General features: G+C 35.0%; 1 protein-coding gene across 1 annotated transcript in view; it reads left to right on the top strand.

Moving 5' to 3' along the window:
* The window catches only part of LOC121410562 (pseudouridylate synthase 7 homolog), a 37,314-nt gene that overhangs the window by 14,270 nt on the left and 1,743 nt on the right, over positions 1 to 21,301 (top strand). The window contains exons 4-8 of the mRNA XM_041602732.1: positions 11,744 to 11,805; positions 15,382 to 15,533; positions 15,751 to 15,886; positions 16,543 to 16,659; positions 17,061 to 17,130. Coding sequence (XP_041458666.1) covers positions 11,744 to 11,805; positions 15,382 to 15,533; positions 15,751 to 15,886; positions 16,543 to 16,659; positions 17,061 to 17,130 — 537 coding nt within the window. The remainder of the gene's footprint in view (positions 1 to 11,743; positions 11,806 to 15,381; positions 15,534 to 15,750; positions 15,887 to 16,542; positions 16,660 to 17,060; positions 17,131 to 21,301) is intronic.

The following is a 21,301-nucleotide window of genomic DNA, read 5'->3' as shown; positions in this document are numbered from 1 at the left end:
ATTTTTAGGTTGATCCATTCACACAGAGCGGATCAAACTTGGGAAATTGTCATTTCTTCAGCTTCCTTCACTTAATCCGCCCACTTGAATCTTCCACCAGTCCTGTCCAGTTTTCAAAATGACTTGATCTCTCCTGATGAAATGTTTGATTCCAAGGATGCTGCAAGATTCTGTTGAAATGATGTTTCTGTGTTAGTATATTTTATTGAAGATTGATTTGAGAATTTTACAATATAGTAATAAAGCATGTAGTAGTAAATTTGCATTTATATTCACAAGGTTTGTTTTAATGTGATTTATTTGTAGAAAGAAGAAAGCCAAATATAAGAAAATGTTCAAAATATGTAAATGTGTTTTGCTCAAATTTTCATGAAAATGATTGTGCTCATCATTCTAATTGTTTTCTGATAAATTAAGTATTTCGAGAGATATCTTAAATATTCTTGACAAATGACCAGCATTTATGGAGGGACACCTATTTGGGGCACTTATTTATTTATTTTGTTTTTGTTTTTTTTAATATCATCCATTAAATGTCTAGTTTTTCATATTTTCGAAATAAAGATATGTGATGAAGAACCAAGTTTTGATCTCAAAATTAAAATCAAGAGCGATTTTGATCTTAGAATATTTTTGTAAAGAAAAAAAAACAGTTTGATAAATTTTATAATAAAGAGCGTTTGTCTGTATAAACTTTTTTTAATGTTATGCTTTAGGCATCATTTGTATTTTTTTCATTTCATTGAACTGTAGGATTTGGTAGTTAAAAGCCTGTGGGTTTTTTTCAGAGCAAATCTCCTCAGGTCTGTGAGTGCTGTCCTTTACATGCTCTTTTGATATTTAACTGCAGCTGTTTCATTCCCACCCTTTAGCCCCTTTGATACTCTAACAAGGCAATTATTGTATGATCTGCATGTAATAACTTCATTACACGTCAATCCGTTGTATGACATATACCAGGACTGGCCCAATACCAGGAGATCCCCTTGAAATAAGGGGAAATATCAGTGTAAGAATATTGCTTCAAGATGTGTAATATTTCATGCATGTTCATGTTCAGAAGGCATTCCTCCTCACTGTACTTTTGTATTTCAAAACAAAACAAAACATTATTCTGATGGTCATATATTTTTGTTTAATAGAAGAATATCCTTTCCTTTCTCATGCCCCCCTGTCTCTAATAAGTGTCGTGGCTTAGATGTGTTGATCTAAATGCTTTAGTCTCATTTTATTATAGAGCTTGAACTACATCATTATCATATAAAGTAACTCCACTTAAAAAAATTACATATAAAATTAGTCTTTCTTGGGATTGGGAAATCTTTGAAAAATATCTTCTTCTTGGCATATTTCATTTTTTTTTGCTTGAATGCATATTTCTTTAATGTATCGAAAGCTACCAACAGTTCATCCTTTCATTATATTTGTAATTTAAATTCTCCTTTGTATTTTCACTGTATTTTTTTGAACAGCTGAAAGCGAATCATTACATGTTTTGATATAAATAAATGTACATTAACCAAAGACATTATTACAGTTACATCTGTCTACCTCAATCTGAAGGTGAGAGAACAATGTACAGGATGGGGATCATGCTGGGGAGAAAGGTGAAGATATTTGTGTTCCAGTGTCATGTTTCACATCACTTAATATTGATAGCAATTGCTACAAATTCTATTGCAAGTTTGATTTCAATGAAATGGCTTGGCTTTAGTATCTTAAATAATAGCTTGAAACCAGAGATTAATTTCAACTTTCTTGAAACAGGGTTTAGATCCAGCTGATATTATCATCAAGAGACTGTCAGCTCCTTATTTCCTCCACCTTTCCTCCCTCTTTATGCTAGAGGGTTTAGCCTTGTGCATGGAGGGATAACTGAAACTCAGCTAGTCTTGAAACGTACCTTTTCAAATGTCTGTACATCATCTTTTAGCCGGATTCTACAATGTATTACTATAATGCATCTTTCAAAAGCTACTTTTCCTGCATTCCCCTTTGTTTTCTCTTTGGTGAAATGTAAGGATTGGTAATGAAAATACACTTGCAAGTTCCTTGTGGGATTAGGATGTATACCGTAATATTTTACTTGTTGCCTGATTTATGTTGATATGACATGACATCTTAAGAGAATGAACAATTTCATAGAATACATAATGTAGAGTAATCATGAACCTCCTTAATAGCGTTTTAGCTAGTGTTTGCTGGTGCGACATTAATAAAGTAAAACTTAAAAAACAACTGAATTTAGATACAATTTTTGGTTTGATTATTTCTGTTAAACCTTCAGCTACAGGAACTGTCTGTATTACTATTTCAATGCTCAGTGGGTTAACAAATTGTTAGAAATAAAGAAAAAATAAAAGAAATAAAGAAAATGCATGAAGTCATCTATATAGGTGGTGCCCTATAGTTATTTTTTTGTGAACAATTTTTTTGGAAAGTAAAATTTGGTAACTTTTTTGGTAGCGTAGATGCTTTAATCACCTTTTAACACTTTTCAACCCACTCCTCTATCTGTCACGGTCTTTATTTTAGCCATTTTTTCTCTAACTTTTATTTTGTATTGTAATATCAAGAGATGTATGAAGTCATTGTGTAGATTATAAAGTTAAAGGTTGTCTTTGCCCCAATTAGTCAGAATAACCTGGCACTCTCCACCCTTTCCCCATTTTGGCCAAATTGCAAAAAAACTATTATCAATTAGATCATAGTTTTATGACTATAAATTCAGGGTCAACCTCTCTATATTACGAGGAGAGATTTGGCATTTACCTCATGTCTTTTTTTCATTTGTTCGTCATCAGATACACATTACAAGCCATGATTGTGATTTTATAGGACAAGCTGTATTTCCCTGTCGCATGATTCATCAGGTGAATCATCATAGAGCCCCCTGGAGGTCCAAGATGAGAGGAAGAGGGTTAGGGGTGCCCCCTATCTATCCAGGGAAGAACAAAAGTGCCATGGTAACAAGTATGAAATCAATCTGACAAAGTATTCGCCTTGGACATACCTCACCAAGTAGGAGAATGATCACTAGAATGATAGTCCCAAAATTATTCATTTTATTCCTCCATTTTTTTGTCTAATGTGCATTCCTTCCTTTATTTGACTCAATATGACCTCCAATCAATAAGTAGGGTTGTTTAGGAATATCCAGCCATTGAGTGCACCTGGATCTTGTTACATTTTAATTTTGTAATTGATTATAAATAGTAAATTTTGTGAAAGCTGAATTTTGGTAGGGTGCTGAGTAATATTACCACATTAATTACCAGTAGTTGTAATTCTTCAATGAATAAAAACAGTCATAAACTGTCATGCAACATACATATAGGATAAAGTGTACGTCCAAGGGTTGCATTCACCGAACAAATTATCTTATCAATTCAGAAAGGTCTGACCATGTATAACTTGTTGATATCTTTGATCAATTTATCACTAAAACATTTTATCATATTTATAGTAGTCTGACTGACACCATCTTTGACTTCTCTGTAAAGGGGTGAGAGAGAATGTTGTGTGTAATAGGATCTGAAATAGGCTGTTGAGATGACTAACTGCAAGCTGTGATGAAATTATCCGTTAGTAAAGGTTCAATTTTGCATATTTATTCGATAAAGTTTTATCTGCGTCATTTCTTTTCTGATTGGGGAAATGGCAGTATAAGTTGATAAATCATTATACAGACTCTATGACAAGTTGAGAAGTATGTTTGAAAGGCTTACTCACCTCCTTTATTGTTTCTTGGTTGGAGTGAATTGACATTTGGTCTAATACTTCTACCCTCATACAGTACGTCCCAGAAAACAAAACCAAGAGGTATTGATAATTTATCATAACTTAACAAATATTATAGACAAATCACATTAATTGTAGAGCTCTTTTATCTGGTATAATATGTAACAGATTCTTCATTCATGCATGAGTCATGCAAGTCATCATATTTGATACTATTATGAATGCTGGACTGCTTACTGCTTATCTACATGAATAACCCCTTTCACAATTGACGTACGACCTGTTTACGACCGCCTGCAACAGTTTTTTCTTGTTGTTGCACGATCGATCCCTTGGTGTCTTGCAAACACTCGCAGTCGTTGTAGACGATTGCATGAACTCGAGGTGGTCGGAGGTGGTCCTGACTGGTCGCATCTGAACTTTGAACATGTTCAAAATCCAAACGCGATCAAATACGATTGATTCACTCGCATCGGGTCGTACTATCGGTCGGGCGATCATCGTGTCAGTGTTGTTCAACATTGTACGACTTGGTGCGAGAGGTGGCACAAGTAAGTATAGACGCATTTGGTCGACTGGAGGTCGTACAACACTTGCACATGTGCTAGAGACCTACAGAGACCAGTCTTGCAACTGGGTGCAATAATATAAGACTGTTGTAAGACCGATCAAAATTACGGCTTGCAACATTCCACTATCATTGCATTCGCATGTATGCGACCGTTCAGCCCTTTTCAAAATTGACGTCCGACCAGTTTATGACCGCCTGCAACAGTTTTTCTTGTTGTTGCACGATCGATCCCTTGGTGTCTTGCAAGCACTCGCAGTCGTTGTAGACGGTCCCACGAACTCGAGGTGGTCGTGACTGGTCACATCTGAACTTTGAACATGTTCAAAATCCGAACGCGATCAAATATGATCGATTCACTTGCATCAGGCCTTACCCGGGGTCGTACCATCGGTTCTTGTGATCATCGTGCGAGTGTTGTTCAACGTTGTACGACTTGGTGCAAGAGGTGGCACAACTAAGTAGTCACATTTACTTGACTGGAGGTCGTACAACACTTGCACATGTGCTAGCGACCTACATGTACAGAGACCTGTCTTGCGACTGGGTGCGATAATATATGGGCCAAAAAGATTGTTGCAAGACTGATCGCAACGGCTTACAACATTGCACTACCGTTTCATTCACATGTATGCGACCGTTCCACTCGCAATCCCTCATGCAACACTTGCACGTGATCGCACGAGCACAATAAGAGCATATGCGACTTACTTGTGCAACAGGGTTTACTGGTTGTTTTTGTTGTACGACAGCTATTGCAACTGTGAAAGCCTCTGTGCGATCTTATGAGATGACTAGCGATTAATGCCTGTTGCAGCCTGTTGCACGAAAAAAAGGTCGCAAATGGTCGTACATCAATTGTGAAAAGGGCTTAAGGTATGATGTAATCAAATCAGATTTTTCAGATGGTTGAAGGCATCTTTAATATATCATGTTAACATGTATTTTCATCTCGAGAGCCAAAGTAGAATAGAGATTTACAGATCATTTTTGTCCCGCCTGCATACCTAGGGACAGTGATTTTCCGTTTCTAAAAATTGCCTTTTCCGTTTCAGAAAATCTCAAATTCCGTTTCAGCATGTCTGAAAACGGAAATTCTGTTTCCCCATAGACTTTGTGTACAAGAAAAATTGACAATTCCGTTTACATAGAAAACCAATACGCAACGAGTAGCGATATCAAAATGCTAGCGCTGCTTTAAAATCCATATTAATCGAAGAGATTCGAGCTCATAAAATATTTAGGGAAACAATCATCATGAATATATTCTCACCTTTCATATTGTTAGCATTATTTTATTGTTAAATGGGATTTTATCGCTGATTTGGGGACTTTTCGGACATCGTTTTGTGCAGTCGACGACTTCCGAATATCCGCCATTTTGGATTTGATGAATCACCGTGATCATTATATTATGACCGAACGTAGAGGGCAGCAAAACACGGCCGGATTCTGCCTTCTCTGCATGCTACAGAAAAACACATTAAATGCCTTTGCGATCATATCAGCAGAATCATACGAGTTACCATTATAAACAAAGTTGTTGACATTAGAAGTTCGACGTTTCGCCTTAACGAACGACCAAAACCGTTTTGGATCATTGTTGGCATTTATGGCAAGGTTGTGTACATAGTCATTGTAGGAAAATTTACATACGCGCTTCACTTCTCGAGAAATCTCTTGATATTTAGTCCAGAGTCTCTTATTTTTTTTCGATTACAGCAGGATTTCCAGTTGCAGATTTACATCTCTTCACTTTTCTGTACGCACGTTTCTTCTGTTATATCAAATCCTATATTGCCGGAGAGACAGCCAGAGGGTTCCACTTGTTTTCTGAACAGTCTTAAAGTAGACAACCGAAGAATCAAAAGTATTTTATAATGACTTTTTGTGGTCATCATTGTAAAGGGGAAGTATAACTAATCAGATATATAACTTCACTTTTTGAAATAGTGATGAGAGTTTGCAGAAATCAGCTCTCAAAAATGACTTATTTTCATGGCATATTTCTGCCTTCGTCCGTCCTCTGGCGAGCTCTAGCTGAGTGACGTCACACCAAGAGCAGTGAGCAGCTGAGCTGACAGCAGCCCATTGAAGACGATCTTTCCAATCAGTGTTTTTTGCTCTTAGAATTGTTTATTCCTCTCAAGATTGGTCTTATTACATAGATAAAAGTTTGAATTTTCTGAACAACAGTAAAATGAAATGCACATTTAACATATTTTGGTAACCGATATTTAGCTTTGAAAAAATTATTTGTTTTCAAGAAATATACGCGAATAAACAAAGCATATTTTCACTTAGAAATCATGCTTGCACCACATTGATATTATTATCAATATAAAGCATAGACATTCATCTTCACGACTGAATAAAAATTATGAAATTTAATTACGTAGCAAGTTCAGAAACCACAAAAAACACGGCAATATCCATCGCGAAATGATTGGAATTGCAGTTGGATTGCCGAAGCATTGCGAGGCAACAGCAGCGAACGCACTTTGTTTATATATCATTATGAACCCAGCGGAGTTAGAGACATGGTCTATGGACAAATCTGTACGCACGTTGATTTTTCATGAGTGCGGGGATCCTGGTTCGAAACTCTTTGATTTTTTGGGGGTTCGGGATGTTTTTTTAAAAATTATATTCCTTCCCCGTTCCTACCAGCTCTTTTTCCTCTTTTTATTTCATGTGAGATTCTATTCAGTCCTGTATTTATTAAACCTTACTTCTTAATTACTGCTTTTGATTTTCAAGTTCTTGATGAGATTCTCTATATATTATTTGGGCAGCGACTCACTGACTGGAGTGGAGCAACTGTCAGCAACACAATGACGACTGCAGTGGACAAAATTGGGTCTTTACAGTCTACAATTCAATAAAAATGGGCAAAGGAACACAGTTCTGATTCACGTTTGGTCTGAAGTTGTCGAAAATAGAAATTGAATATCACATTACATGAAGAAAACGGTAAATTCAGAAGATATTGAACAGGTCAGTAAGGTGATTCAATGCATGATGCACAGAGAGATGATGAGCTCGTCGATTGTGTGACGTCATTATTCTCGACCGTTAGTCGGCTGCGTGATTGTCGGTCTGGGGGGCTGAGAAGGGTGTCTAATAATTTCATTTCTTGCATTTCCACGACATCTATAAGACTTTTTAGTGACATATTTGTGTATAGAAAGACAATACATTTCCATCCATATATAATTTGTCTATAATCACTTTCGTGAATTTTCTTCGTGTGTAAACTTTAAAGTTGCATTCAGTTTCAGTCCCCACTTGTCTTTCATTGTTTTCCACTTTCCTCCAAAGAAAACAATTTCCTTTATTTGTTGATGGAATATCAGAGAGTTCTTAAAGGGTATTTAAATGTTCCTGGAGGGTAAAATATCCTTTTGCATTCTGTTGGTAAATCAGTAAAAATCTGTTAAATCTTACTTTTGTCTTGATTTGAGATGATGCAGATTTAATGTCCAGTCGATAGACAGTGGTCTACACTTTTGGTTTAAATGTTTATATATAGTCTTTGACTCAATCTGTGATTCCTATAAGCAATGGGTTTTCATGTTGTATATTCTGATTGATCAAGGATAATCTCCTTTGGGACTCTAATACCCCTTTCATAAACCCAATTATGCGGCTAATAGCAGCATTATTTGGTCGTAAAATTGGAGGAGGACCAGAGTTATCCGCATTATTTTGATGCTGCTATTATCTGCATCGGGACAAGATTTTTAATTTATGAACGCATTTCCAAATAATGCGGATAATTGCCATGGTGCGGTCACAAAGTCACCCTTTTCCAACACAACCGCAATGAAGGGGGCGTGTCCAGTTGTCATGACGATTATCCACCTTTTTCAGGACGGGCGCTCGTAAAAATAATGCGGCTTATTTTCGGAGTTTGTGAACGCAAATTTTATTGAATTATCCGCATTACTCTTAGGTAAGCCCGTTTCGGGTACACATGTACACGCACGGTCAAGTCAGTGCACGTGTACGAAATTCCATCACCGTGTACAGGTAGCATCTGCATAAAGCTTGCATGGGACTACAAAGTCAGTGAACAAGCTCACAACCTCACATTAAAATCTTAATTCTCAGACACTGCACATGTTTTAATTACTAATATGTCAATATATTTCAATTAATCTAGAGTGAGTTCACTTCCAAAATTTAATCCATGTTCATTCTAGAGACTTAAGTTTTTGTAACACGACATGGGTGTGCTCCGGTCTCTAAAGCTCGAAAGCATTGCTCAATCACGCTCAGAGCCAATTTGAGAATCACCAATTGCGACAGCGATAATTGCTACAACTTATGTGTTATACGCTCGTTCACATGTGCTACAAGCCTACAAACAAAAGCTCCTCAAATTGGCAACAAAATAATAAAATTAATCGATAACTTCAGTTACACTTAATTTCGCAGTGATCTGTGCATGCATGTATGTTACAGTATACAAAATGCGCATCCAACGAGCGTCTGCGATAGCTAGGGCCTTGCACTGATTTTCTTTTGCATCTTTTATTAATTTAATGCGCTGCTAAGCTGAGTAAACTTTTAATTTGCACCAATTTTTGTGGATTGATACTTCAAACTTCTCAAGTAAGCTTTAAAACCTCGACTTAGGCTTTATAGACCCCTTTTTATGACATGTTGATGCGGGTCCATGTCGACTCGCTTTCACAGTGTTTACAACATGATGATATAGTGCTTATTACATCTAGTCATCATTTCCCCAATCATGGTTTCTGCCTTTGCCAACATAATAAGATATATTCAAAACACAATAAGGATTAAATTTTAGCATTGATTTGTGATAATCAACGATGTGACATAAAACAAAATTATTGAGAAAAAGAGTATGTTACAAATGCCAATTGCAATAGCTGTAATTACGTAAGCTGGCTGAGAAGATAACCTTAAAAAAAAATTTTTTTAGAGGCTTTATGTCAATGATTAAAAATGGTAACAAGTTTTTGGTAGCTCTCACTGAATATCATGATGCAGACATGATAAGGAGTACACTCTTTAAATGAATGTGAATGAGATCTAGAAGAAGTGTGAACAGTGAGTGATCTTCTACATTGTTCAGTGTATCTTGCTTTAAATAGTGAGATCATGAGGCTCTTTAATTTACCTTTTCTGCATGGATTATCTCTTGATTTTAATAAGGTGGATTCTCTACGAGAAACTTCTAACTAATTGGTCTGTAATTACATGAAACTTCCGCAAAAGTGACCACAATTTGATGAACAAACTAAACACATGAACAGTTGGCTGCCTTGCACATGTTCCTTAACCTAATTTTTCAATCATATTTCCACATATTGGCATAAGTCTATAAATTTGTCTCTGTATTAAAGTTGTATAAATTTGTATGTATCTTATAATCAGCTTTATGGAATGACCCCAGGTCAGTGAAATTAATCATGTAGGGTTTGACAAAAAAAGTTGTAGAATGTTTACTACAACACCCATAAACTTTGATTCTATGTCCCCAGGACAGAGATAATCCCTATTTCATTGTTTTCTAACCAGGTGGTTGATACATGAATAATAAAATGTACTGTTTTTAGCTCATCTGGCCCGAAGGGCAAGATGAGCTTATGCCGTGGCGCAGCGTCCGTCGTTTGTCCACAATTTCAAAATGCCACTTCTTTGCCATTTCAAGTCCGATTTCAATTCTGTTTGCTTTATATGATAGCACTAGGTGGGGGATCCAAAACTTCTACACAGAATTTTGAAATTCATTAAATATGCTAATTTATGCGCATTTTTCAAAATTCACAAAAAATGCTTCTTCTTTATTTGTTGACCTATTTTGAATTTTTTGCTTCCATCTGGTAGAGCTTCATGAGGTTCACACAAAACTTCTACACAGAATTTTTGAAATTTTGTCCAGAACAATTTCTATGCTAATTTATGCGAAATTAATTTATGCAAATTTTGAAAAATTCACATAAAATGCTTCTTTTTTTTTCTTCCATCTGGTAGAGCTTCATGAGGTTCACCAATCTTCTTCACTGAATATCGAAATTTTAACTAGAACAATTGTTATGCTAGTTTATGGGAAATTAATTCATTCATATTTTTAAAAATTCACATAAAATGCTTTTTCTTCTTTAATTGTTGACCGATTTTTGCTTTTTTTCTTACATTTTGTAGAACTTTATGAGGTTCACCAAACTTCTACACAAAATTACAAAGAGATGTTTTTTCTTCTTCATTTGTTGATCAATTTCAATTGTGTTTGCTTTAATAGCTCGAGGTGGTGATACAAAATTTCAACATAGAATTTTGAAACTCAATAAATATGCTAATTTTATTCATATATTTTCAAAACTCACAAATATTATTTATTTGTTGATTGACCTTGGTTATTTTGTTCCATCTAAGAGCTACATTTGGTTCACCAAGGTTCTACACAGAGTTCAGAAACTTGATTAGATAATTATTAATACTTAATTCATATGAAATTTATTCATAGATCACAAAAGAATACTTCTATGTCATTTCTTTATCAATTTCAATTCTATATCTTCAATTTATAACCACCAATATAATTCACTACAGTGTCAACTGGGCTGAAATTAAAATTGTGTTAAATTTTGTTGTGAGATGCCGGATGAGCTCCACATCATTGATGTGCTAGTTTTAATCTCTCAGCCCTCAGTCATTTGATCTGGAGGTAAAAATAACTTAAGGTGAAAGTACTTAATGACAAATGATATCAGTTCTTTTATTTACTTATATTCATGGCTAATGGATTTTTGTCTAGGTTTTTTTTGTATAAGTGCCGCTTTTCTGACGGCGGCGTCGTCAACATTGAAATCTTAACCTTGGTTAAGTTTTTGAAAGTCATCATAACTTAGAAAGTATAGAGACCTAGTTCATGAAACTTGGACATAAGGGTAGGGAAGTATTACTGAACATCCTGCCTTAGTTTCAGTTCACATGACCAAGGTCAAAGGTCATTTAGGGTCAATGAACTTAGATCATATTGGGGGAATCAATATCGAAATCTTAACCAAGGTTAAGTTTTTGAAATGTTGTAATAACTTCAAAAGTATATGGACCTAGTTCATAAAATTTAGACATGAGGGTAATAGTGTATCACTGAATATCCTGCCTGAGGTTCGCTTCACATGATTTAGGTCAAAGGTCACTTAGGGTCAAACTTTGGCCATGTTGGGATTATTTGAGGAATTGTCATCATAACTTTAGAAGTTTATGGATCTAGTTCATGAAACTTGGACACATCTATCACCACCTCTTTTGATGTTTCTCTACATTTATCTCTCTTTCTTTCCTCTATCAATCTCATTTTCCAATCATCCTCTCTCTATGCCCTGTTGATGTTGTGTTTTTTTGGTCTCCTTTTGATATTGTCCTTTTCTTATGGACTCTTTACCTATATAGAGCCTTACTACTGAATCAATGGGAGACAGCAGTAGACCTGATCCTAAAACCAAGAGAAGGAGGTAAGATGATATGAAATTGTCAATTTATTGAATATCGTTCTTCATTCAACATGCCTCTTACAAATGTATGTTGGTGAAAAAAAATTATTGAATATCGTTCTTACTTAGCCTGCCTCTTAAAAATGTATATGTAAGTGAAAAAAACAACAACTAAGAATTAAAAATTTAATGTGAGCTCAAAAAATACTTCAAATTCAGATTTATATGAAGTAGAATTAACCTTAGTAAATGACTTTAAAAAGTCACTCTTCGGATAAGTTTTTCTAAATGTTGATGAAATATTGCTATAATTGTGTATTCAAACACCCACATTTTCAGGCCTAGTTTTCAATTCCAAATCAGTACTACCTGTAAGCCACAGAAATTTTGATGCTAGAATCCTTCCAATTCTTCTGTTTTTGCGACACTTCACAGTTTTGAGATGAAGAACTTTTGTGACATAGTGTAGTACACAATTAGATGAACACTTTCCACTCATTAAACATGCACACCCCCCCATATAGACCCCCCATTTTAAGACCTGGATTTAGTTCAAGAGCCCCTTATTTTCAACGTCATCACAGAACATAGGCATCATGATATAAGTCAGGAGATTCCCCTCCCCTTGGGGCTGCAAATTATTTCATAATGTTGATATCCCTTCACAAATGGTGTTAGAATAGCTCCAAAGAATGTTCTGTAATTGGATCACATGATATTCAGCGAATTGCACTATTGCATCCGAATCGCACTATCCTGCACTCTGACGTCATACGGTAAGTACTATCCTGCACTCTGACGTCAGGATAGTGCGAGGTCTGGAATTACCTGAATTATCTAGAATTTAGATAAAATATAGCATTTGGGGCAACTCAGTAGCATGGGGGGTTGTATAAAACAAACAATGCATGCATTCTTGTGCATAGAGGACCTAAAAAATTACCTCTGTGCTCCACTCGCCAAATGGATATACCGCACTCGGTCCTGCGGACCTCGGTGCGGTATATCCATTGGCTCTTCTCGCACATCGTTCATTATTTGGCCCTGCATGCACGCGCTTACGTGTATTATTTGTATACTAACCCATGAACAACCTGGGTTTGTATGGTAGGGCTGATTGATAGATGCTTTGGCCTGATCATATTAATTAGTTTACCCCTTGCAGGTAATTGGAAGGGATGGACATTTCAGAGTTTTTAATAGCAGGTGTGTTCACTTAACAGCTGAGAGATTAATATTGATCCTTATAGATAATGAATATTAATATAACAGGGTCTTATAAATGCTAAATATAAACCCTTCAAAAAAAGTTCTGCAACTCAAGTTTGAGTGCTTATAAATTTCTTAGTGAGCCATCATCATATGTAAAAGTTGTACCATTGGAAAGTATGATTATTCCTATTTACAACCATGTGTCATTTGTAATGCTTGTGTTATCATGAAATACACAGACATGATAAATATGCAGCAATGTCAAAAATGAAATGTTGTAAAATTCGTTGCCATCTCATGTTTGAGTTCTGCAACTCAAACTGCAAGTTTGAGTGCCAATAAATTTCTTAATGTGCCATCATCATGTGTAAAAGTGATATCTTTAGAAAGCCTGATTATTCTCCTTTACAATCATGCGTCATTTGTAATGCTAGTGTTATCATGAAATACACAGACATGATAATACGCAGCAATGTTAGAAATGAAATGTTGCAAAATGCGTCGTTTCCAATAGCGAATTTCCGATTGTTTCGAGGATGGACCGAGTGCATTCACTGTCACCGGCCGGCCTGCATGGTGGAAATTCTATAGAAATGGAGACTCTTGTTAGAAATCAATGCACTTTGCAACATTTCACTTCTGACTTTTCTCAATGTTCATGGTGACTGCATATTCCATGATTACATAATCACAGCAAATGGCATGTCATTGTAAAGAGGAATAATTCAGCTTTCCAATGAAACCAGTTTAATCTTTTATACTTCATTAACCAAACAGATATCATCCCCAAAACTGAGTTGCAAAACTTTTTTTGAGGGGTTTACATAGTTGCAAGATTCATAGTTGTTTTTCATGCAGAACACACACATTAAATTGAGCATTTTGTGTATATCTTTAGCATTTAATTTGGATAGAATTTGATCCATGTGCAGATTTTTCTTGCCATGCTCCAGAATGAAAGTTGTTGCCTCTACAACATTTGATGCCCCATATCCCATTGGCTGTGGACGTAAAATTGTTGCTCAGCTTTGTTGTGCCATATATCAATGAATCATTATTTGGAAGAATGCTGCAACATCTCAATTTCATTAGAATCAAATAAATGTGGGATTCTTTTTAAGGTTCTTGGCTATCCTAAATCATCTTGGCTGAGCTTTATTAATCTAGTTTTAAAGAGATGGATTTCAAAAAAATGAATTCTCTGTGAATAAATGTTATGGTTTCAGGAGCTTATAACCATAGAGTGATGCTTATGAAACAGGGCACAGGTTATACCAGTTGATGGCATTTGGTTTCAATTAAGGCACCTTGGGATGGGGAATGTTTGGCAGTCTGCCATCATGATTACATCATCTCTGCACCTCTTGTAACAAGGCTCCAGCATCCTATACTGGTCAGCAATGATGTGAGACGATGTTACTCACATGATATTGACAAGTGTTTATGATTTCATAATGTTCACCTTTGTTTAACACTCCCCTGGATTTCCAAGTAGTGTGAAAAATTGCCATGTCACAGCTTAAAAGAATAGAAAAATTTTAATGTTTTATTTATTCTTTAGGCTTATGTCTCATGTTTATTGTAAAAAGTTATAGATTATAGATTAAATTAGCTTCTTGTCTAATGTAACTAGATGGAATGTGTATAAAGCCCTGGGAATTACAGGTATTAGTTATTGTGTTAAACCATTTTAAGAAGGTTTTATTCCATAGATCATTCCAAGTTTATCAAGTAATTTTTTTGTAATAATTTTCAAATTCTACCTTTCATGTTTAATATGAAATAAATTCAAACTGAATTCTTAATTCATATCGCTGTAGGAAGGTTTGACAATTTAAGCAAATATCACATGAAATGATAGAGACTGGTTAAAAATGAAAAAATTGAAAGTCTCTTAAATAAACATGTATGTGTGTGCATGTATTATATCGTGGCATTTAGCTTACAGAAAATAAATGTCTAATAATAAATGCCTTATTTTTTGCTATACTGAACAATAACCATACTCATATTGAATCATGGTCATTTGCCACATTTCATTTCATGTTCATAAGTGCATGTAATTTGATGTTGCAAGAAAATTACTTTCCAACAAACACGAGTCCATGTTGATATTTCAAATCAAACACAAGTCCATGTTGATATTTCAAATCAAACAGAAGTCCAAGTATGAACAAGTAACACATTGCAGGATTGTTGAGTTGCAATTGAATGCAAATCAATAACAAATTTAATATGTTTACTCAAAGGACTAATGCATGATTTTAAATTGAACACAAATCTCTTATCTGCCCCATTTGTTTTCTGTTTGAATTCATTCTGTGATGGTTGCCATAATTCATATTAAGAGCCGGAATGTCTGCTTTATCTCCGTTTCAATTCAAGATGACAACAGGTGGAGAGAGCATTGGATGAATACCAGGGATGCTAAGAGTACATTAGAGATGCTTCCTCACCATAAGAAAAGCTCTGTTGAGCAGCAGCTGTTAAGAGGCTTACTCAAGTCAAGGAATGATTACCAGGCATCATTTTATTCAGTGAGTAAAACTTTTAAAAATATATTTTTACTGATAGCATGTCTGCATTCGCAATTTACCTCTGTTTTCACTCAATACAAATGTTAGAATTGTTACTTTTACGGGAACATTTGTTGTTTTAATGCAGTCAGATTTTGTAGTGTTTAAATAATAGTTTCTCTGTCTGTCTGTCTGTCTGTCCTCCCTCTCATTTTTTTTTTGTTGTGTGTGTATACAGATTCCTCGCAATACACGTCTCATCTACCTGCACAGTTATCAGAGTTATATTTGGAATGTCATTGTCACACAAAGGCTACAGAGGGATGGCTTCAAAGCGGCTGTTGGGGATCTAGTCCAAAAAAGCGTTGAAAATGGTTATAATTTTTCCTTCTTATTAGCTTACACTAACACTTGTCCTTTTTTTAAGGCTGGTTTAAGTAAGTAATTTTTAAAATATGGTTACATGAATGTGTATACAAAATGTAAATTTTGGCATTGATTGTGGACATAGTATTATAAGATCATGTGGGATGAGACCAAACAGAAAGTTATGAAATTTTGATTGTTGATTCTGATTGGCAATGACATGAATTCATGAGGATAGGTGTCATTGTTTAGTCTGACGAATGCATTCAAAGAAATTATATGAATTATGTTCCAATATAGACTTACTGTTGCATGGAGTAGCAGGAGCTATGATAACCTGTATTTTTGTTGGAATAGGTAAATAGCGTCTTCTTGTCCCTTTTCTGAAATTCAGTATAAAGATATTAAGGCCTACTAAAATACTGATGCATGAGAACATGTGAAAAACTCTTTCTTCTCACAAAAATGTTCATAAATGCACAAAAATTTATATTGATGTAATGCTTCACAAATATTTACAAAAGTATGTTGTCCCTAGCATGTGAATATCAGATATTGCAGTATGAGAATTGTTTGGACTTCAGTTGGTACCCCTCTCTGAAATGTCTGACATGTGATAAGCAGCAAGATTTAAATACACATTTGATATTCTTTTCATTTTTAGAAGTTCTTGCTTTACCCAGGGTGGAGTATGTAACAGAAGAGAATGAAAATGATTTTACTATTTATGATGTGGTCTTACCTCTACCGGGACATGGTGTCAAATACCCTGTACATCAAGGTAAGAGACAGATATAGGATTAGAAGATGGAGTAAGAGAGAGAAAAATACATACACATTAGGTAAACGCTTTCTATAGATTGGTAAATCCTGAAATCATAATAAAATCATCATGGTTTTTGTCTTCACAGTCTTAAACTATTTCTTTCTTTTCTTATAGACTTGAAGGAATATTTGGGTATTTCTTAGCATAAGGGATGCTATTCTTCTCACCATGTAAGGACCATGTCAATTGTTGCTGAGCATTGTTGCATTATATCTAATGATGCTGTCGTTATTATGACATTGTTATTTTTGCCTATAGATGGATGTATACTTGATGCACGCACTATTCATTGAAAAAATCAGATGATTTGTGATTTCTTCCCTTTTCCATTTTTTCATTTTGATATGACTATATAGCTGGAAAATGGTTTACTGAAGAGCTTGCCAAAGATGGTCTGACAGTGGAGATGCTGAAAAATTCCAATAGGTAGGCTAAATCAATGATTAAACGATTAATGCTCCCTATAGGTGTTTGTATCCAGGTTGAGTGTGCTATGTAAAATTCAGTCCAACTTGTTTAAAACACCAGGAAAAATATTGTAGACCAGGGGAGTGTTTCATCAGCAAATTCATTTTCCTTGATTATGATTGGCTAAGAGGTACTGTTACCATAGTAACTGTTGAATAAAACATCACTTGTCAAATAAAATGTCTGACAAGTCCTTTCATGATGAACCGCTCCCCAGATGATGATATGGTTGTGGACATAGTAGGATAAGACAATGTGGGATGAGACCAAAGAGAAAGATGAAATTTTGATTGTTGATTCTGTTGTTAATAGTGGGTACATTGAGCAATGTGAACATGCCATGATGATGATGATCTTATGTATGTAGTCATCGCCATCTTGTGATTGCTTGCTAACCTTTTCATTCTAGGACGTTGGTCTGGGGATTAAATGTAAAAAGAAAACTGCTGTGCTTCTCATTACCAGACAGTTTTAGTACGGACCATGTTGAAAAATGGTGTCACATTTTACTACCCATAGTTACCCCATTTATTTAATCTAAAAATTTGTATAAATATTCTGTCTTAAAAAATTTGTATAAATATTCCATCTTTGTAAGTGTGGGCCAGTAATTTAAGATTGAAAGGCATTTCGATTGGAACATATCCTACAGTATGCACAATTTACCAATTAATTCAAGCTATGAACTTAGTCTTTTTGAAAGTGATCTGTCATCAGTATACTGCTGTTTATATTCACAGATTGAACTTAGTCATACAATTAGTGAATGATAGATGGGGCTATTGCATTTTAGCATTGTGACAAAATTTATCAGTGAGAAAAAGAAATTATGAATGGATAACATGAAAGACAGAGAAAAATACAAGCAAAGTTGACTGACTGAATGAATGAAGGAACAAACGAATGAATGAATGAATAAATTAATAAATGACAAAACACTTCAGTAATTTTTACGAATATACGAATAGTGTTTGAAATGATTGATTTATTTCAATTTCTAGATAAGATACAAATAATTCTGAGTAATAGGTACATGAACATGTATCTTGAAATCTAAAGGAGGCAAAAGATAACCATAACTACCAATATTGTTCTTGCAATAAAAATTAATTTGTACTGGGTATGTAATGCTTACCAGCCCCTCCACTCTGTTCTACTTGAATTGCTCAATCCATGCTCAAGTAATTGCAGTAATATTCCTATAGGCATTGATTGTAGTCAATGATTCTTTATCAAAATTAAATATTTCACATACCACATGCCTTGATTAGGGCTATTTTATAAAGCTGTTTGTATTATACATGACTAGTGATCATTTCTTGTGCTAGATGATGTAACCCACATATTTTCAATATCGGGAGAGAAATTTCTATAATGATCAAATCTTGACAAATAATTAAATTTGCATTCAAATGTTTTTTTACAACAAAAATTTCAATTGAAAAAGTTTGGATTTCAATTTAAGCTGGTGGGAATACAGATCAGTGAGAATCTCATATAGCACAAGAATGGGTCATTAGTCCTGCATATAGTTCACAACGATCTATTACACCAACAGATAGGAAAGCAGTCGCCGCAGCAGTCGACATACACTTTGCTTTAAGTGAAGTCATCCAGCCACAGTCACAAGCCAAAGTATGAATGAATATATAATAAGCATGCACAGTGCAAGCCTCCCTGTGCCCATTACAGCCTTCTATCAAAACAAGGCTACAATTTTTATCATCTCAGATTGATATAGAATTTAACTTTCGTTTGTTATATGACTTATGAGAGGTAGTAAGATGAAATACATTAGTAGACTGTTCAGTATGTATTTTTTACATCCTTATTTAGGACTTCAACTCCTCTATTTAATACCAACATGTCAATAATGTGCTGAATACAATCTGCTTGCATATATCTGAATCATATGCTATATACATCAGGTTATTATTTGTATAAAATGTAACATACTATGATTTCTACTTTATTACCAGAAAGCAACATTACCATTTACTCAGAATGGGTCTATATATATATATATATATACTAGTATTCCATCGCTCACATTGACATTATTTTTCATCACTCAAGTTGCATAGTAAAGGCCCTGTTACATTGTTTTGTGCCAGCCTTGCATATATTGTGGATGACATTTTTTCTACCCACAGGTCGCCAGCACATATAGAATACACAAATAACATAATGTTTGCCGAATACACAATACGTCCAGCCACAATCGCAGGCCAATTTATGAATGAAAATTTAGTAAGCATTCAAATTGTAAGCATCCCAGTGTCCAGCACAACATGGCATCAAAACAAGTTTGCAATTCTCCATCACCTCCTACCAAGAATAGAATTTCACTTTTGCTTATTTAAAGGAAAGGCAGTTTTGGATGATCTATTTTCTTATCAATATCGCACATGTAAGCATATTTTGATTACTTCTTGCTTTTCTGTCAAAATCATACAGAATAGCGCCAGTGTCACATGGTATTCGTCAGAGTTTACATAATCTATCGCAACGTGTACAAAGTCGATGGAGTGCAGGGTTTTGGAGCGCTGCATGGATATGCACAAAATTGCCAAATCTTGATAATTGTTTATTGATACTTGAACATCTGTTCACGAACCAAGACCATTTTAAGTGTAGAAAATATGGCTGGATATCGTTATCGCTACAATACTTTTGCATACCTTTCAGCCAAATCATATTTGTGACCATGTGATCATGACATCTGCGCGATGAACCAATCAGCGGTCTCCAAATCGCTGCCCTGAGCTGTGTGGAGCTTGGCTGTCTGTGTCACACAGTCAATGGGCAACATTTCGATGGTCTTATAAAATATTCTTTGTGCATATAAATCTGTCTTTCTTTACTAAAGAAAGGACACACAAATAAATAATGGAACTCATCTCCAAATTCCTTCAGCAAGCATAAAGGACATAAATCATCATTCACTGATTCTCAAGAAAATTGATTGTCATTGACGGGTATAACCTATGAGACCTGCATCTGAATTTTATCAGTGTCTCTTAAGATTAGGAAATATGTCTCAAACCCCAATTCCTTTTTTCATCTTTTAATTCAAACAAATATGATTAGACCATGTTGTTGCATGCCAATCTTGTTTGGACATATCCTTTAAACGCAACTTCAAGGCTTTTAGAAACCAATCAGTCCCAATTCCCTTCCCTTGTGATGAGAATATGTCACCAAAACCTGCTTTCTGTAGTATATCTTCAATGCAACTCATCCATTTTGACGTGAACTGCATAGTTGGATTTTGGTGCATATTAAAAACCAAGCTATAAATCAAGAAAGTACACTTGTCCTCCTCACCTGTCACAATCTACAACTGATATGACTTAATAAAGTGGAGCACCCAGTTTCTCTATATGCCATGGCATCTGGAGTAAACTTATTTATCCATTAATTTGTTCTCAAAAACTTTCTGTTAAAAATTTCAATTTGAGCAATATCTTCATAGCCCCATACTTCACACCCATATGTCAGAAATCATTCTATCAAATAATTCACGCTGTGTATCAATTGACAGTTGTAATCTTTTTGCTTTTGCTAATAAAATGTACAAAGCTTTCCTTGCCTGGGATACCTGCTTTGTGACTGTTAATTTGAACGTACCATTATACTTAAATCTAACTCCCAAATAGAAAAAATCATCCACAACCTCCAAAACATCACCACTAAAGTTGAAAATTTGTATTTTTCTCACCAACCCTAGAGAAAATATAACGATTTTAGTCTTGCTAGTATTTATGGTTAAAATAATAGAATGATAGTGTCATCTGCATACAACAAACAATGCAAATTAAAAAAAGTATCCAAAACCTTACTGCTCATCTCATGGGCATATCCAGTTATTGTATTCTGGAAAGTGTCATAAATATTCTCATTTCTGTGGAAGATGTGACACTGCTATGATTGTCACGATCATGTGATATGAAAATTGTATTTTTTTTCTCTGTTATATCTCTGTAAGTTCCTGTCCATCTTTTCACACAAACCAATCAAAATCACTGTTAGCTCCAAGTGGGGGCCCATCTAATCAGTAGGAAGGCCCAAAAAACATAGGATGTATCCTCAGTGCAGAAGCTGACTTTATGCGACTGCACGTATTATT

This window comes from Lytechinus variegatus, chromosome 3 (genome assembly GCF_018143015.1).
Source record: "Lytechinus variegatus isolate NC3 chromosome 3, Lvar_3.0, whole genome shotgun sequence".
NCBI classification, from domain to species: Eukaryota; Metazoa; Echinodermata; class Echinoidea; order Temnopleuroida; family Toxopneustidae; genus Lytechinus; species Lytechinus variegatus.
Note: the sequence above shows the minus strand (reverse complement) of the source record. Positions and strands in the feature narration are given on the sequence as shown.